The 17,627-nt window shown below is 42.3% G+C and overlaps 1 protein-coding gene across 9 annotated transcripts in view; it reads right to left on the bottom strand.

The window, feature by feature from the left end:
* Positions 1-17,627, bottom strand: part of LOC132827008 (membrane-associated phosphatidylinositol transfer protein 2) — a 538,978-nt gene that overhangs the window by 28,862 nt on the left and 492,489 nt on the right. For 7 of the 9 annotated variants that reach the window (XM_060843350.1, XM_060843351.1, XM_060843352.1 and 4 more), the window contains 4 exons: positions 13,116-13,291; positions 11,297-11,467; positions 8,395-8,541; positions 6,035-6,199 (listed from right to left, as the gene is read on the bottom strand). In XM_060843350.1, coding sequence (XP_060699333.1) covers positions 6,035-6,199; positions 8,395-8,541; positions 11,297-11,467; positions 13,116-13,291 — 659 coding nt within the window. The remainder of the gene's footprint in view (positions 1-6,034; positions 6,200-8,394; positions 8,542-11,296; positions 11,468-13,115; positions 13,292-17,627) is intronic. The other 2 variants (XM_060843356.1, XM_060843357.1) reach the window with 2 other exon arrangements.

Below are 17,627 nucleotides of genomic sequence, written 5' to 3'. Positions count from 1 at the left end.
AATAAAAGTATAGACTACTTTCCAAACGGTGAGAAAATTCGTAAAGCCAAAGTACAAAGGGATCTGGGAGTGCTAGTCGAGGATTCTCTAAAGGTAAACATGCAAGTTGAGTCCGTGATTAAGAAAGCGAATGCAATGTTGTCATTTATCTCATGAGGGTTGGAATATAAAAGCACCGTTGTGCTACTGAGACTTTATAAAGCTCTGGTTAGGCCCCATTTGGAGTACTGTGTCCAGTTTTGGTCCCCACACCTCAGGAAGGACAGACTGGCACTGGAGAGTGTCCAGCGCAGATTCACACGGATGATCCCTGGAATGGTAAGTCTAACATATGAGGAACGGCTGAGGATCCTGGGATTGTATTCATTGGAGTTTAGAAGATTAAGGGGAGATTTAACAGGAACTTACAAGATAATACATGGCTTGGAAAGGGTGGACGCTAGGAAATTGTTTCCGTTAGGCGAGGAGACTAGGACCCGTGGACACAGCCTTAAAATTAGAGGGGGTCAATTCAGAACAGAAATGCAGAGACATTTCTTCAGCCAGAGAGTGGTGGGCCTGTGGAATTCATTGCCGCAGAGTGCAGTGGAGGCCGGGACGCTAAATGTCTTCAAGGCTGATATTGATAAATTCTTAATGTCACAAGGAATTAAGGGCTACGGGGAGAATGCGGGTAAGTGGAGTTGAAATGCCCATCGGAGTGGACCCGATGGGCCGAATGGCCTTACTTCCACTCCTATGTCTTATGGTCTAATTATTGCACCCAGGGTCTTCGAGAACCACTAATGCCTCTACTGTAGATACATCACATACAAAACAGCTGGTATAACATTCTTTCCCATAGTAATGTAGGATATTGTTTGTGTTCCACTAATTGTGGAGATCACAAAGAAATAGATACAATGAGGCTGAAAGCATTTTAGGCATTGCCACACCAACTGCAAAGCAACACAAGGAAATCATAGGATCACTATAGGTGGTAGCAGGCCATTCAGCACAGTGAGTCCACACTGACCCTCCAAAGTGCATCCTACCCAGACCTACCCGCCCCCATCCTATGTTGGTAACCCTGCTTTTCCCACGACTAATCCACCCAAAAACCTACACATCACTGAACACTGAGCAATTTACCACGGCCAATCCACCCTAACTTGCACATCTTTGGACTTTGGGAAGAAACTAAAGCACCTGGAGGAAACGTACGCAAATGTGAGGAGAACATGCAAACTTCACACAGAAAGTTGCCCGAGGGTGGAATTGTTCTGCAGATTTGTACAAACGCATTCACCTGTTAAGGCAAAACTATAGAGGACATGGAGCAATCACCATTCACCAGAGAGCAATGGACATCACAGTCCCTGCGGATTACTGCCAAAGAGCTGTCTATCGTTAATAAAAGGGGAGCAGCGGCTCTTAGGGAACGTTTTTCTAAGTATCAGAAAGCAGCAGAGGTAGCAAGCAGTGAACGAAAGAAAGGGAACACTGAAAATCTTCCCCCGACCCTGACGAAAGGGACATTGAGCATCTTGAAAAAGAAGTGGGAAATTCCAGAAAGTTCCACAGCACAACTAGTGCCTCCAAAGTCGCCTATCAGAATTAATCGTGCAGATTCCCGGGCTCAGATTCCTGCTGCCAGCCCAAAAGCAGACTCCAACTTTGTGCCGCTAAGTGAGTCGGATCAGAATTTGGAGACTACCACAAGAGTCAAGTCTCCCAGGAGCCCAGGAGTCTTGAGCACATTTCCTTATCCTGGTACAGAGTGTGAAGGCCAGGCTGAGTTAAAGATGGGAAAAATGCTTTCTAAGGAGGGGAACGAAGTGGAGAATGGAACAGCACAAGATCTGACAATCTCCCCTAAAATTGAGAAGTTTAATGTCCCACTGAACAGCTTGAAAATGATGTTTGAGAAGGGGGATGCACATATTCCGCTTAAGCATAGACACCATGAAATCCCAGCAGAGGCTAACAAAGATCAGCATCTCAAGTCTGATGTTTCCAAACAGTGGTTAGACAAGACTGCAGAAGGCAGTTGTTTGATCAAAGACATACAGAGAAAAGCAAGGGAGGAAAACTCAAGTGGTTTTGACCATACCTCGCCTGGAACAAGCCCCTGATAAAACAGAATCTAAGGTTGGTAGGAAGTTGGCAGATATGCAGGAACAGACATCAGTGAAATACAGAATGGCATTATACCAGGCTACTGCATCACAGAAGGAGACCAACATCCAATCTCCTACAACTTTGGACGAGCAAATGCTGTCTGGAGAAGAGACTTTATAAAGCTCTGGTTAGGCTCCATTTGAAGTACTGTGTCCAGTTTTGGGACCCACACCTCAGGAAGGGCATACTGTCACTGGAACATGTCCAGCGGAGATTCACACGGATGATCCCTGGAATGGTTGGTCTAACATATGAGGAATGGCTGAGGATCATTGGAGTTTAGAAGATTAAGGGGAGACTTAATAGAAACTTACAAGATATTACATGGCTTGGAAAGGGTGGACGCTAGGAAATTGTTTCCATGAGGCGAGGAGACTAGGACCCGTGGACCCAGCCTTAAAATTAGAGGGGGTCAATTCAGAACAGAAATACTGAGACATTTCTTCAGCCAGAGAGTGGTAGGCCTGTGGAATTCATTGCCGCAGAGTGCAGTGGAGGCCGGGACGCTAAATGTCTTCAAGGCAGAGATTGAGAGATTCTTGATGTCTCGAGGAATTAAGGGCTACAGGGAGAACGCTGGTAAGTGGAGGTGAAATGCCCATCAGCCATGATTAAATGGTGGAGTGGACTCAATGGGCCGAATGGCCTTACTTCCACTCCGATGTCTTATAGTTGTAACCTGGGTCCCTGGCACCATGCAAGCAGCAGTGCTAACCACCGAATCACTGTGCTGTATCTAGGAACAAAAAGTATGGGTCAAATATAAAAATAGAAATTGCTGGAAAAGCTCAGCAGGTCTGGCAGCATCTGTGAAGAGAAATCAGAGTTATTGTTTCAGGTCTGGTGACTCTTCCTCAGAACTGGGTTCTATGGGTCAAAACTGTCCAAATAAGTACCTCACTGGAAAGATTTATTCAGGCAAATGGGTAGGTACAGAAATGTAAATAATCCAAGTAGTTTTGTATTTCTTAAACTTTGCCTATTATTCCTGCAGACCTTCCATCTCCCATTCTATCCACATGGTGTCCTACTCACTGAAATTGCTGGCAGAGCTCAAGGTTTTATTAATTCAGCTCCTCTGAGAGCCTATGGGGGTGTGTGGGGTGCACAATTCTTCCTCTGACCTTCTCTCTTTTGCTGTGAGGTAGAGTTTAGTATCAATTCAAAATCTGCCTGTGACCACAGAGCTGCAAGAAAACAAAAGCAGACAGTGCTGGGAATTCACAGCAGGCCATTCAGCCCTGGTGGCGAGAACAAACTAGTCCAAATTGTTCTGGGAGCAGCAGCATGGTTACATTTCTGAAGTTCACTGTGACAGCATTTCACTCCACACATCACAATCTGGCTTTGTCATCTTCAGTAATATAACAAATGATCTGACAATGAGCTACACCAATGTGAATCACACCTGTGATAGAAAACGGATTCTTTTTTCCCCAAAGACAGGGTAATACTATTTAGAAGAATTAATATGCTTTAATAAGATTATTGTGCAGCAATACATTTCAATTAACTGAATGCATTAATGTGTGAATGGATTTTTAAGTGAAGGGTGGGTGAGAATGGGAGGTGGTGGTAAATCTACTAGATTAATCCAGAGACCCAAGTAATGTTTTGGGAACCCTGGTTTGAATCCTGCGATGGCATATGGTGGAATTTGAATTCAATAACATCTGGAATTAAGAATTTCGATTGTCAGGAAAATCCCAATCTGGTTCACTCACACTCTTTAAGGAAGAAAACTCCAGATTCTCAGCAATGTGGTTGCCTCAGTTGTAACAACTGCTACAAAGTCTCAAGAAAAAATGAAACCATCTCGCACATGTGCTCTAGAACTTTCCACACGCCTGATCAAGCTGTTTCAGCACAGTTACAACACTGGCATCTTTACAACAATGTGGATGTTTGCTCAGCTATGTTCTGTACACAAAAAGTAGAGCAAATCCAACCAGACCAATTTCTGCCCCATCAGTCTTCTCTCGGTCATCAGCAACGTGATGGGAGGGGTCATCTATAGCACCGGTTCAGAAAAACCTGCTCAGTGATGCCCAGATTGGGTTCCGCCAGGACCACTCTGCTCCTGACTTCATTACAGCCTCAGTTCAAACATGGACAAAAGAGCGGAATTCTGTCAAATGAGGCCTTGATGTCAAGGGTTGTCACTCTCACAGCCCTTGACATCAAAGCATCATTCGACAGAATGAGGAACTACGTAGGAACATAGTAAAGCATTCAACTCCTTGAGCCTGTTCCACCACTCAATGAGATCACGGCTAGTCTGTGGCCTAACTCCATACAGCTGCCTTAAGCCCATTGGCTTAACAAAAATGTATCTTACTCAGATTTAAAATTAACAACTGAACCAGCATCCACTGCCATTTAGGTAAGATTAGATTATCTACAGCGTGGAATCAGGCCATTCGGCCCAGCAGGTCCACACTAACCCTCTGAAGAGTAATCCACCCAGACCCATTCCCTCTGACTAATGCACCTAACACTATGGGCAATTTAGCATGACCAATTCACCGAACTTGCACAACTTTGGATTGTGGGAGGAAACCCACGCAGACACGGGGAGAATGTGCAAACTCCACACAGACAGTCGCCTGAGGTGGGATTTGAACCCAGGTCCCTGGCGCTATGAAGCAGCAGTGCTAACCACTGAGCCACTGTGCCGCCCCTGGTATAATCGCTTCTCAAAACTTAACCCTTGAAGTCTAAGGATCGTTTTTGTAAACTTATGTACGAACCTATCCTTCCTTAGGTGTGGTGCCCAGAATCTACTCACACAATAATCCGGGTTGGAGGGGGTGTCTGATCAGGGTTTTGTTTAACTGCAGCACAATTCTGCATCTTTATACTCCAGTCCTCTGGATATAATGGCCAGCATCCCATTAGCTTTCTTGACTATTTTCTGCACCTGTTCATGACATTTTTAAGGTCTATGCACTTGAACCCTCAAATAAGACTCTTTGGACACATTTGCTATATCTAACTCTTATCTAGTCTTTTTCAGTCTAAAATGGATAACCCTCATCCCTGCTTACATTGAACTCCATCTACCACAATTTTGCACATTCACCCAGTCTATCAATATCTCTTTGTAATTTTGTACAATCATCTACACTTACAATACCAGCCAACTTTGTGTCATCAACCAATTTGGATATATGACCACCTATGCTATTAACTAAGTTATTAATAAATTATGTGAATAAGTGAGGCCCAGTCAGTGACACCTGCATCCCAAAGAGAATGAAAGAAAATGTTAATGAGGAAATATACCGAGCACCATTCCTAGCTCAAACCCCTGAATACAATCTGTATTGTCTGTATGGCGTAGAATATTGTTCGTAATCAAGAAATATAGTCCAGCTCACTATGTAACTCACATCAAGCAAATCTTTGGCAATGTTTGTAAAATACCAATAGGTATGACTTTGATATAAGCAAACATTTGCACAGTTCCTATTTCTGGTATATTACCCTGAAATACAAAAGCAATATTATTGTTTATGTTGATTTTCTCCCATCACTAACAGCCTATACATTGTAAGTTTGTTACATGGAAGGAGCAGAAGCTGAATTTGGCTTGTGAGGACACACTACATTGGTTCATTTTTACTCAATCAACACTTATGTCTGTATCGGAAAGGCCTGGAAAAGTCATATTTAGAATAAAATAGTTGACAGAATGATCAGGGATTAGATTTTAATCAGTATGTGACTGCACTGGCACCCCCATACAACTGCACACATTGCAGGGTCCTGGTGCCTCACTAGGATCAGGCTTTTCTTCAAATTCAGTGGAATTCTATTTGTGTTTACCAATAACACACAGGATATTTTTATTTTCACGTAGAGTGGTACTTACTGTTTGCGATGTTGGAAGCGGTGTAACTGTCTGCCATTCCCGACACCTGACTGGCAATGCTGACCTCACTTGCCCTCCGGAATCCCCGGAAAATTGGGGCTGTTAAGGGGGAGGAAGGTGATGAACTTTCCATGAGGATACCAGCATGACACTGAATAACGTCTGCTATTGAGCCAAACCAAAGAAATCTAAATTAGATCCATCAGCAGTACAGATAAACTCACACAGTAGCAAAACGTATCAATGATCATATCGAAGATTCATTTGGAGTTGACTTCATGGGGCAGGAAACGCACCATTTGAATTTCGATGTCAAAAAGAAACTTCAAATAAGCAAAGAGACAGAAGGGGAAAACAAACAAGACCAGAGTTGAAGCTGCCTCAGTTTGTAAACATGAAAGATACTGCAGATAGTGAGGGGATGGAAAAGCTTAGCCTTGGGAAATCATAAATTACTCAACTGGGTCAGTACACCTGACTCCACATGCCAGATCCATCAACTGAACGCCCTTGTCATTGTAGTATACTAGATTAAATAAAATAAATAAAATACTTGCTTAATTATTAATCAGATATCTCTTTCTGATTTTCCCAAGAGGAAATTCAGTTGATCAGTAGAAATGGTGAAGAATGAGGCTCTGAGTTGCCAGATGAACTGTCATTATGTCAGCTTAACAGTCAGGTATCAAGGGTTTAAATCTCAGATCCAGCATTTGACTACGAAAGTTTGTATTAGGGAGAGGTTGTACTAAAAGGCATTGCCTTCTCAATGAACTCAAGCTCCCTTCACATCATCAAGGAGCACGACTGGCCAGCAGCTGTGGAGAAAGCCAAGACCTGAGGGCTTTTGCCCGAAACGTCGATTTCGCTGCTTGTTGGATGCTGCCTGAACTGCTGTGCTCTTCCAGCACCACTGATCCAAGACCTGACTAGTGCCTATTTCTAAAATGAAGTGGATCTATCAGGAAACTAGTGGAGTAGCATTAAGGGAGAGGTCATTTATAAAGACAAAGCAACAATAAAATTGTTAACACTTCTTGTATTCATTGTTGCATCAGAGATACTGCAGAGTTCCACATATTCTGATATTGTCTGGCACCACAATGCACTGGTTGACAGGTGTAATGTTCTCAATGATACTTTCAATGTGTAGGACAATTAGATTAATTGCTTATATCATGGTTTATCTGTTCTAGGAAAACAAATTAAAGATGATTATTAAATATGCATTTAATTAATGAGTTGAATTTAAACAGTATGAATTACTTCAGTACTAACTTCTCAGCAGCAATGTCATGCCAAAGCAAAAACAAAAGCATGAAAAGCAAAGTAAAATCCAAACTGTCTCTTCAGAAAGCAGGACTGGAATCGACTGTTATTCATCAATATGATCTTCAAACATAAATTAATTCCATGCAAAAACACAATTATAAACTACGGCTAGATCAGATCAAAAACCTGCTCGGTATGTTTCGGTTTTTGATATCGATAGGAAGATGACTCTACAGTATTTAATATAGAAGCTAAGCAAATGCAGTGGATTCCTTTTCTCTGGGGTTTTGCAGTCATGCTGGAGGGGGTCACTCGCCATCCTTGCACTTGCCAGGGAAGGCTCTGTGAATGAAGCCATTCACCTGTTTGGTTTTTTTCATATACAGTACATTAATCAATCTCATGAGACATTGCACCCAGGAAGTCACAGCCAAGGGTGTTATCAGCTGAGGTAAGATTTGGGGAGGGGGGGGGGGGGGGGATAATGGGTGCAGGGAGCACAAATGTAAGTCAGTTCTGATTTTGTAGTTACATATTCTACATGCACTAACATTTCAATTATTCTGCCCATTTAAAAGTGTAAATGAACTGATTACATTTTTAATTCAAGGCTTTGATAAATGCTGATTAAAATCAAACATTTCATCATGCTGAACTTGAAAGAATTTCAACAGCTCTGTACTTAATCCAGTAATATTATTAATTTTCAAATATTGCTTCATACTTGTTCCATTTTAAGATGGAGATTCAAACTGAATTCCTACATAATAGTGTTTGCCTGTGTGTATTAGTGGGTTTAAGTATTTGTAGGATGTGACTTGGGACATTTTACAAATCAAATGATGCCAAATAAACTTGTTTAATTGTTTTTGGAGATGCAATGTGGCCTGGGTAGGTGCACAATTTTCCCTGCCAATTGTGAACATTAGTCTACTCATCATTTCATAATATCCCTGTACACTGTCCCATTCCCAACCACAACAGTGAAAATGTTTCAAGTCCGTTCTAATCACAAAACTTATCACTTCTAAACAAAGAAGCAGGCACATAGCACAAATCACAACAATACAGAAGGAGAGACTACACACACTCTGCAACAGCTGGATTCCTACTGGAACCATCTTGCCAGTTAAGGACAGGAACAGGAATACTAGTTTCCATTACACTCTCCTGTCGTTGGAGAGTCACAAATGGAGTTTCCAGGATGAGGGTGGGGTTGTTCTGGATTGTCTCAACTAGAGCAGACGGGAGAAAAACAAAAGGACAGACATCTAGCTACAAACCGTACAACAAAAATCACAGTCAACCACTTTGAGCAACTGAGAAGGTTAATGCTGACAACTTTGTTCATATTTTCTGATTTCTCATGCTACTGAAATAGTTAATAAGTTGATGTTTAATCTAAGTGACTTTACATGTTTTATAATATAAGGATCAAATTTATCTCTTGAAAATTAAGGGAAAATACAAACCTGTTGAAACACAAAACAGAGAGAGAACATAGTTTCTTAGCTTTTCCTGTTTTAACAACAATGCCATAGAATCAAATACAATTTATATTCACAGTTACACCTAACAGGCTCCCATTTCTGATTTCTACTGTACTATATTCACACATTTATTATACAGAAATGGTCTAATTAGTTTATTACTGCAATGAAAATAGGGTCCTCTGCATATGAAACAAATGCTATTTCCCATACTTGCAGTCTTCTTTAACTTATTTCCAAAACACGTAAAGAAGTCTAGTTCTGTTTGTTGGCCAACACACGCTACTGTAAGCTTTATACCCTCAAGCAGGTTGTAGTTGATTCAAACATTTTCCAAACAGAGCACTTGTTACAATATGTAACTTGTTCTAATGTATAGCTCTGATCATTGCTGGCTAATTATTGATAATTAACAAGCAAAACATCCTACATAGTTGTTCCTGGAAAACATGTATACTGCAATCTGCCAGCATATCTAACTAGTTGTGGTTCTGTTCGCCGAGCTGGGAAGTTGTGTTGCAGACGTTTCGTCCCCAGTCTAGGTGACATTCTCAGTGCTTGGGAACCTACTGTGAAGCGCTTCTGTGATGTTTCCTCTGGCATTTATAGTGGTTTGTATCTGCCGCTTCCGGTTGTCAGTTCCAGCTGTCCGCTGCAGTGGTCAGTATATTGGTCCAGGTCGATGTGTTTGTTGATAGAATCTGTGAATGAGTGCCATGCCTCTAGGAATTCCCTGGCTGTTCTGTTTGGCTTGCCCTATAATAGTAGTGTTGTCCCAGTCGAATTCTGTGCGTGTGGCTACTAGGGATAGCTGGTCGTGTCGTTTCCTGGCTAGTTGGTGTTCATGGATGTGGATCATTAGCTGTCTTCCTGTTTGTCCTATGTAGTGTTTTGTGCAGTCCTTGCATGGGATTTTGTACACTACATTGGTTTTGCTCATGCTGGGTATCGGGTCCTTCGTTCTGGTGAGTTGCTGTCTGAGAGTGTCTGTTGGTTTTTGTGCTGTTATGAGTTCTCGTGGTCGTAGTAGTCTGGCTGTCAGTTCGGAAATGCTCCTGATGTATTGGAGTGTGGCTAGTCCTTTGGGTTGTGGCATGTCCTCATTCCGTTGTCTTTCCCTTAGGCATCTGTTGATGAAGTTGCGGGGGTAACCGTTTTTGCCGAATATATTGTATAGGTGTTCTTCTTCCTCTTTTTGCAGTTCTGGTGTGTTGTGGCCCTTTCGAACAGTGTCTTGATGCAACTTCGTTTGTGTGTGTTGGGTGGTTGCTTTCGTAGTTCAGAACTTAGTCTGTGTTTGTGGCTTTCCTGTATACCTTTGTGCTGAATTCTCCATTCGGTGTCCTCTGTACCATCACGTCTAGGAGTAGGAGTTGGTTGTCTTTTTCTTCTTCTCTCGTGAATCGGATTCCTGTGAGTGTGGCGTTGATGATCCGGTGTGTGTTCTCTATTTCTGTGTTTTTAATGATTACAAAGGTGTCAACTACATATCTGACCCAGAGTTTGGGTTGAATTTGTGGTAAGATTCTTTGTTCTAATCTTTGCATTACAGCTTCTGCTATGAGTCTAGAGATGGGTCAGCCGTTGATTTGTTCATATATTTGGTTGTTGAATGTGAAGTGTGTTGTGAGGCACAGGGACAGTAGTTTAAGTATGCTGTCTTTGTTGATAGTTTCCCCGTCTTGTTGTCTGTTCTGTATGTCCAGCAGGTTGGCTATTGTTTCTCTAGCTAGGGTTTTGCCGATAGAGATGAACAGTGTCGTTACATCGAATGAGACCATAGTTTCTTCCTTGTCTATGTGTATATTTCTGATGATGTCCTAGAATTCCTGTGTTGACCATATAGAGTGTCTGGATCCGCTGATCAGGTGTTTCAATTTCTGCTGTAGTTCTTTAGCCAGTTTGTGTGATGGTGTCCCTGGTAGTGATACTATGGGTCTGAGTGGGATGTCTGGTTTGTGCACTTTAGGTAGCCCATAGAATCTGGGGATGGTGTTGCTTTCAGGTTTCATTCTCTCCGTATCCATGAACACCAACTAGCCACGAAACGACACGACCAGCTATCCTTAGTAGCCATGCATGCAGATGACAGGCAACATGAGTTTGACTGGGACAACACTACTATTATAGGACAAGCCAAACAGAGAACAGCCAAGGAATTCCTAGAGGCATGGCACTCATCTACAGATTCTATCAACAAACACGTCGACCTGGACCCAATATACCGGCCGCTGCAGCGGACAGCTGGAACTGACAACCGGAAGCGGCAGATACAAACCACTATAAATGCCGGAGGAAACAACACAGAAGTGCTTCACAGGAGGCTCCCAAGCACTGAGGATGTCACTCTGACAGGGGACGAAACGTCTGCAACACAAATTCCCAGCTCGGCGAACAGAACCACAACAATGAGCACCCGAGCTACAAATCTTCTCCCAAACTTTGAATATCTAACTAGATTAACTAGTAGCTCTCTGTTGCTGATTGAATGTGCACCTACCCAGAAGAACAGAGCTGCCATCACCCAGTGGGAATCTCTGATACCGGGGAACATTAAATGGTGGGAGCAGGTGGAATTTCTTCTCCAAAAGTGGCTCCAAGCGGGAAGATGAAGGATCCGCTGGATGGAAGAGATTGTAAACCTGTTGACACGCTGGTCTCAACTGGTAGACTGAGAGGAATGGAATAGATGTGACAATTAATAGACTCTTGTTTAACACTATGTTTTCTAAGGTAAACATTAATTTTCATAATTCAAGTAAAATGTTACTGAGGAAAGGGATGTTATTACTCACACCAGCTACTGGACAATGAACCTTCAAATTGATTTTGTACTTTCATTTGACTCCATTTCAGTTACCTTTTGGATAGTTTCTTAATAAAAAATTGCAACAGATGAACAACAGCAACAAATAAAAATAATGTGGGAAAGATCCTTGTTTGAACCAAATGATGCCAGGATACACCACACACTTCATGGAAGAATATAGGATTCCAAGATGAGGGAGAAGGAAGGATGAATAAAGTAACATGCGAAACAGGCTGCAATTCATCAGTAACAATTTTTCACTCACAGCAAGTTAAAGTGAATCCATTAGCATGCCTAGGATATTTATTTTACATAGGATGAGCAGGATTAGATACAAAGAAGATGCAAAATCCAAATCGGAGAGATAGGTAAAATTCCTCAAGTATTTGTTTTCACAGTATCAGCTACCCTGAAACAGAGTGTTTACTGAGTACAGTGTTTCAGGGGGGAACTGGCTAAGATCTAGCCAGTAGAAGATAGCTTGTAACAGAAGTTGGGTGAGGTTAACTGGCTAAACTGGCAGTCACCATGATCTTTGTAAATTAATTATCTTCTGGATCATAATGGAATCTCTGTGGGGATTTTCTTTTCCTGTTTGGCCACAGATTTTCTTTTGGTCTTGCAGAAGATTACGTGATGCGAAATGGAACATTGCTGGTTGGGACAAGTTGGGAGACCCACTTTGATTCCAGTCCTTTTCCTGCTACATTAGAGTGGATCATATGGGATCCAGGGAGAACTAGTCAACTGGATACAAAATTTGCTTGATGGTAGAGAACAGAGTATAGTGGTAGACGGTTGGTGTTCACAAGGTATGTGACCAATGCTGTTGCATAAGGATTGGTGCTGGGTCCACTGTTGTTCTGCATTTATAAGAATATAGGAGAGCATCTCACCCAGACTCAGCTACAGGAAGGATGTTATTAAACTGGTAAAGTTGCAAAGAAGACTTACAAGGATGTTACTGAGTTTGGAATGTTTGAGTTATAAGGAGAGGCTAGATAGGCTGGGACTTTTTCCCCTGAAGTGTGGGAAGCTGAGGTTTATAAAATCTTGAGGGGCATAGATAAGGTGAACAGCCAAGTTTTCTGCCACAGGGTAGGGGAGTCCAAAACTAGAGGGCATAGGTTTAACATGTAAGGATAAAGATTTGAAAGGGACCTAAGGGGCGATGTTTTCACACATATGTTTATGGATTGAGATGCCAGAGGAAATGGCAGATGCAGGTAGAGTTACATCACTTACAAGACATTTGGACAGATACATGGATAAGAAAGGTTTAGAGGGATATGGGCCACATGAGGGAAAATCTAGTTCAATTTAGGAAACTTCGTCGGCACTGATGAATTGGGCTGAAGGGCCTGTTTCTGTACTGTATGATTCTATGATATAGATCACTTCCTGAGCAATAAATGCTGCAATACCAAAACAGTTTGCCAGTCAGAAACAAGATGTAGAAACAAAATTTACTGTAACAAACAGAGGGAATTGCACTGGTCGAGCTACCCACCATCCAAGCTTGGAATCACGGTCTTCCTCAATGCCAGCACCAGTCCCAAGGGAGACCCAAACAGAAAGAAGTCAGTCACTTCAAATTCAAACTTTCCAGGGTTTACTCCTTCCAGCATGGTTGAACTACTAGATCGTCTTGACCCAGGATCATTCTTAAAAACACTAGATTGCAAACTACACGAAAAAACACAAATATTAATATTTAAGATACCTTTCTTGTAAATTAAATTCCCAATAAAACTGCACCTCAGCTAGGCCATCAATCTGAAATATCAAAGGGTAAACATTAAAAAGAGACAGTAATAGGCAACATTGTAATGAGCAGTGCAGAGAAATTAGGTCCATTCTGCCCTTCAATAGATCTCAATAAACAATACCTTGTACCCCATGTCGGTGAATTCAGAGGATCAACACAGCAGCAACGGGAAATGGAAAGTTGACATTTTGTCAAAAATGCACAGGTCACAATAAACACCACATAAATGCCATGGAATTTCATTAAGAGACAAACTAACCATTGCCCCATGTTATTCAATGGTGTTACCATCACTGAATCCCCCACTATCAACATCCTGGGAGTTATTATTGATCAGAAGCTCAACTGGACTCACCTTATACGTGCAGTGGCTGCACAGAATATTGTGGAAAGTAACACACCTCCTGACTCCCCAGAGCCTTTCCACCATCAACAAGACACAAGGCAGTAGTGTGATGGAATACTCCCCACTTACCTGGATGAGTGCAGCTCCAGCAACACTCAAGGAGCTTGACACCATCCAGGACAAAGCAGCCCACTTGTTTAGCACTTCAGTCACAAGCATCCACTCCCTCCATCACGGACGCTCAGTAGCAGCAGTGTGTACCATCTACAAGATGCACTCAAAATATTCATGAAAGATCCTCAGACGGCACCTTCCAAACCCACAACCACTTCCATCACGACTTCAATTCGTAAAACATAACACTAACAGCAAATCATACTGGGTCAACTTCTCAGGGACAGTGAAAAACAAAGAATAAATAACAAAACAAATATAGCACAGGAGCAGGCCTTCGGCCCTCCAAACCTGCGCCAATCCTGATCCTCTATATAAACCTGTCACCTAATTTTCTAAGGATCTGTATCCCTCTGCTCCCTGTCCATTCATGTATCGAGGCAAAAGTGAAGACTGTACATGCTGGAAATCAGAGTCTATATTAGAGTGGTGCTGGAAAAGCACAGCCAGTCAGACAGCATCTGAAGAGCAGGAAAATTGACGTTTCAGGCAAAAGCCCTTCATCAGGATTGAAGGCAGGAAGCCTCCAGGGTGGAGTGGAGAGAGGAGGAGAACTTCTTCAAGGTAGGCTTCCTTGCAAGAGGATTTGCAGTAAGGTTAAAATCAACTAGGTAAAAATGAGAACTGAAGACGCTGGAAATCAGAATCTAGATTAGAGTGGTGCTGGAAAAGCACAGCCGGTCAGGCAGCATCCGAGAAGCAGGAAAATCAATGTTTCAGGGAAAAGCCCTTCATCGGGACTGAAGGCAGGGAACCTCCAGGGTGGGATCTGTCCAGATACATTTTAAATGATGCTATCATGCCCGTCTCTACCACATTTGCTGGCAACGTGTTCCAGGCACCTATAACCCTCTGCGTAAAGGACTTTCCATGCATATCAACCTTAAACTTTTCCCCTCTCACCTTGAACTCGTGACCCCCTAGTAATTGAGTCCTCCACTCTGGGAAAAAGTTTCTTGCTATCCACCGTCTATAACTCTAATGATTTTGGAGACCTCAATCAAGTCCTCCCTCGGTCGTTCCAATGAAAATAATCCTAATCTACTCAACATCCCTTCATAGCTAGCGCCCTCCATACCAGGCAGCATCCTGGTTAACGTCCTCTGTACCCTCTCCAAAGCATCCACATCCTTTTGGTAATGTGGTGACCAGAACTGTATGCAGTATTCAAAATGTGGCCAAACCAAAGTCCTATACAACTGTAACATGACCTGCCAACTCTTGTACTCAGGAGCCTTCCTGATGAAGGAAAGCATGCCACATACCTTCTATTCACCTGTGTTGCCACCTTCAGGGTACAATGGACCTGAACACCCTCTCTGTTCATTAATTTTCCCCAGAGCTTTTCCATTTACTGTATAGTTTGCCCTAAAATTGGATCTTCCAAAATGCATCACCTCACATTTGTCTGGATTGAACTCTTTATGCCATTTCTCTGCCCAACTCTCCAATCTATCTATATTCTGCCAAATTCTCTGACAGACCACTTCACTATTTGCTACTCCACTAATCAAACTTGCTAATCAGACCACCTATACCTTTCTCCAGATCATTTATGTATATCACAAACAGCAGTGGTCCCAGCACAGATCCCTGTGGAACACCACTGGTCACAGTTCTCCATTTTGAGAAACTCCTTTCCATGACTACTCTCTGTTTCCTGCTGCCCAGCCAGTTCTCTATCCATCTAGCTAGTACGCCCTGGACGCCATGAGAGTTCACTTTCTCCATCAGCCTATCAAATGCCTTATTAAAACAGCCCTTCCCTCATCAGTCAGCTTCGTCACTTCCTCAAAAAATTCTACCAAGTTGGTAAGACATGTGTTTCCCAGGACAAAACCATGTTGCCTATCACTGATAAGCCCATTTTCTTCCAAATGGGAACAGATCCCATCCCTCATTATCTCTTCCAGCAGCTTCCTTCCCACTGGATGTCAGGCTCACCGGTCTATAATTACCTGGATTACCTTTCTTAAACAAGGGGAGAGCATTAGCAACTCTCCAGTCCTCCAGGACCTCATCTGTGTTCAAGGATGCTGCAATGATATCTGTTAAAGTCCCAGCTATTTCCTCTCCCTCTTTCCTCAATAACCTGGGATAGATCCCACCCGGATCTGGGGACTTGTCCACCTTAATACCTTTTAGAATATCCAACACTTCCTGCCTCCTGATGCCAACTTGACCTAGAGTAGTCAAACATCTATCTCTAACCGCCACATGCGACATGTCCCTCTCCTCGGTGAATATCGATGCAAAGTACTCACTGAGAATCTCACTCATTTTCTCTGACTCCACTCATAACTTCCCTCCTTTATCCTTAAATGGGCCAACCCTTTCTGAATTGAATTTATTGTCAGGTGTACCGAGGCACAGTGAAAAGCCTTGTCTTGCGAGCAATACAGGTAGATTACATAGTTAAGTAGCATAGATAGTAAATAATAGGTAAACAGCAGCAAAAACAAAAACAGGCGAATGATAAGAATGTTTCTCTATTTACCCTCTTGCTCCTTATATACAAAGAAAAGTCTTTGGGATTTTCTTTAACCCTGTTTGCTAAAGATACTTCATGACCCCTTTCAGTCCTCTTAATTCCTCATTTCAGATTGGTCCAACATTTCTGATTTTCTTGCAAAGCTTCATCTGTTTTCAGTTGCCTATACCTTATATATGCTTCCTTTTTCTTCTTAGTTAGTCTCTCAATTTCATCTGTCATGGTTCCCAAATCTTGACATTTCTATCCCTCATTTTCACAGGGGCATATCTGTCCGGCACTCTAATCAACCTCTCTTTAAAAGCCTCCCACATCGCAAATGTGGATTTACCTTCAAACAGCTGCTCCCAATCCACATTTCCCAGCTCCAGCTGAATTTTGTTATAGTTGGCCTTCCCCCAATTTAGCACTCTTCCTTTAGGACCGTCTCATCTTTGTCCACGAGTATTCTAAAACTTATGGAATTGTGGTCACTATTCCCAAAGTAATCCCCTACTGAAACTTCAACTACCTGACAGAGCTCATTCCCCAACACCAGGTCCATTATGGCCCCTTCCTGAGTTGGACTATTTACATACTGCTCTAGAAAACCCTCCTGGATGCTCCATACAAATTCTGCTCCATCTATGATTTGGAGATGCCGGTTTTGGACTGGGGTGTACAAAGTTAAAAATTACACACCACCAGGTTATAGTCCAACAGGTTTAATTGGAAGCACACTAGCTTTCAGAGCGTCACTCCTTCATCAGGTGGCAGTGTAGGGCTCAATCCAAACACAGAATTTATAGCAAAAATTGACAGTGTAACTGAAATTATACTTTGAAAATTGATTGTCTATTAAGCCTTTCATCTGTTAGAATACCATGACAGTTTCACTTCTTTCATGTGTAAATCACAAAACCTTTTTTTAAAAAAGTTGCACTCTCAGGTTAGCTGTTAACAATGGTGATAGCTAGACAATATGTTGAAGGTGTTGGCCCCTGTGTTCTCTGTCTATGCCATGATGTTTCGATTGATTCTAATCTAAAAAGTGATATAACAGAGTTTTACATGAATTTATGCAGTTTTTGAGCAAAGTACAATGGAACCCTGCAAGTACAAATTCACCCCACAAAACATGTGTGTGTATGTGGGTCTTTGTCTGTAGTAGAAGTCACCTACACAGGGGATCTCCAGCTTCTGTAGTGACACTACGGATTTCTTACAGAAACTCAACACCCACGGACCAGTCGAACCGGGAATA

The sequence above is a fragment of the Hemiscyllium ocellatum genome, chromosome 24 (genome assembly GCF_020745735.1).
Source record: "Hemiscyllium ocellatum isolate sHemOce1 chromosome 24, sHemOce1.pat.X.cur, whole genome shotgun sequence".
NCBI classification, from domain to species: domain Eukaryota; kingdom Metazoa; phylum Chordata; class Chondrichthyes; order Orectolobiformes; family Hemiscylliidae; genus Hemiscyllium; species Hemiscyllium ocellatum.
The sequence above is the reverse complement of the archived record's forward strand: the minus strand, read 5'-3'. Positions and strand labels throughout refer to the sequence as shown.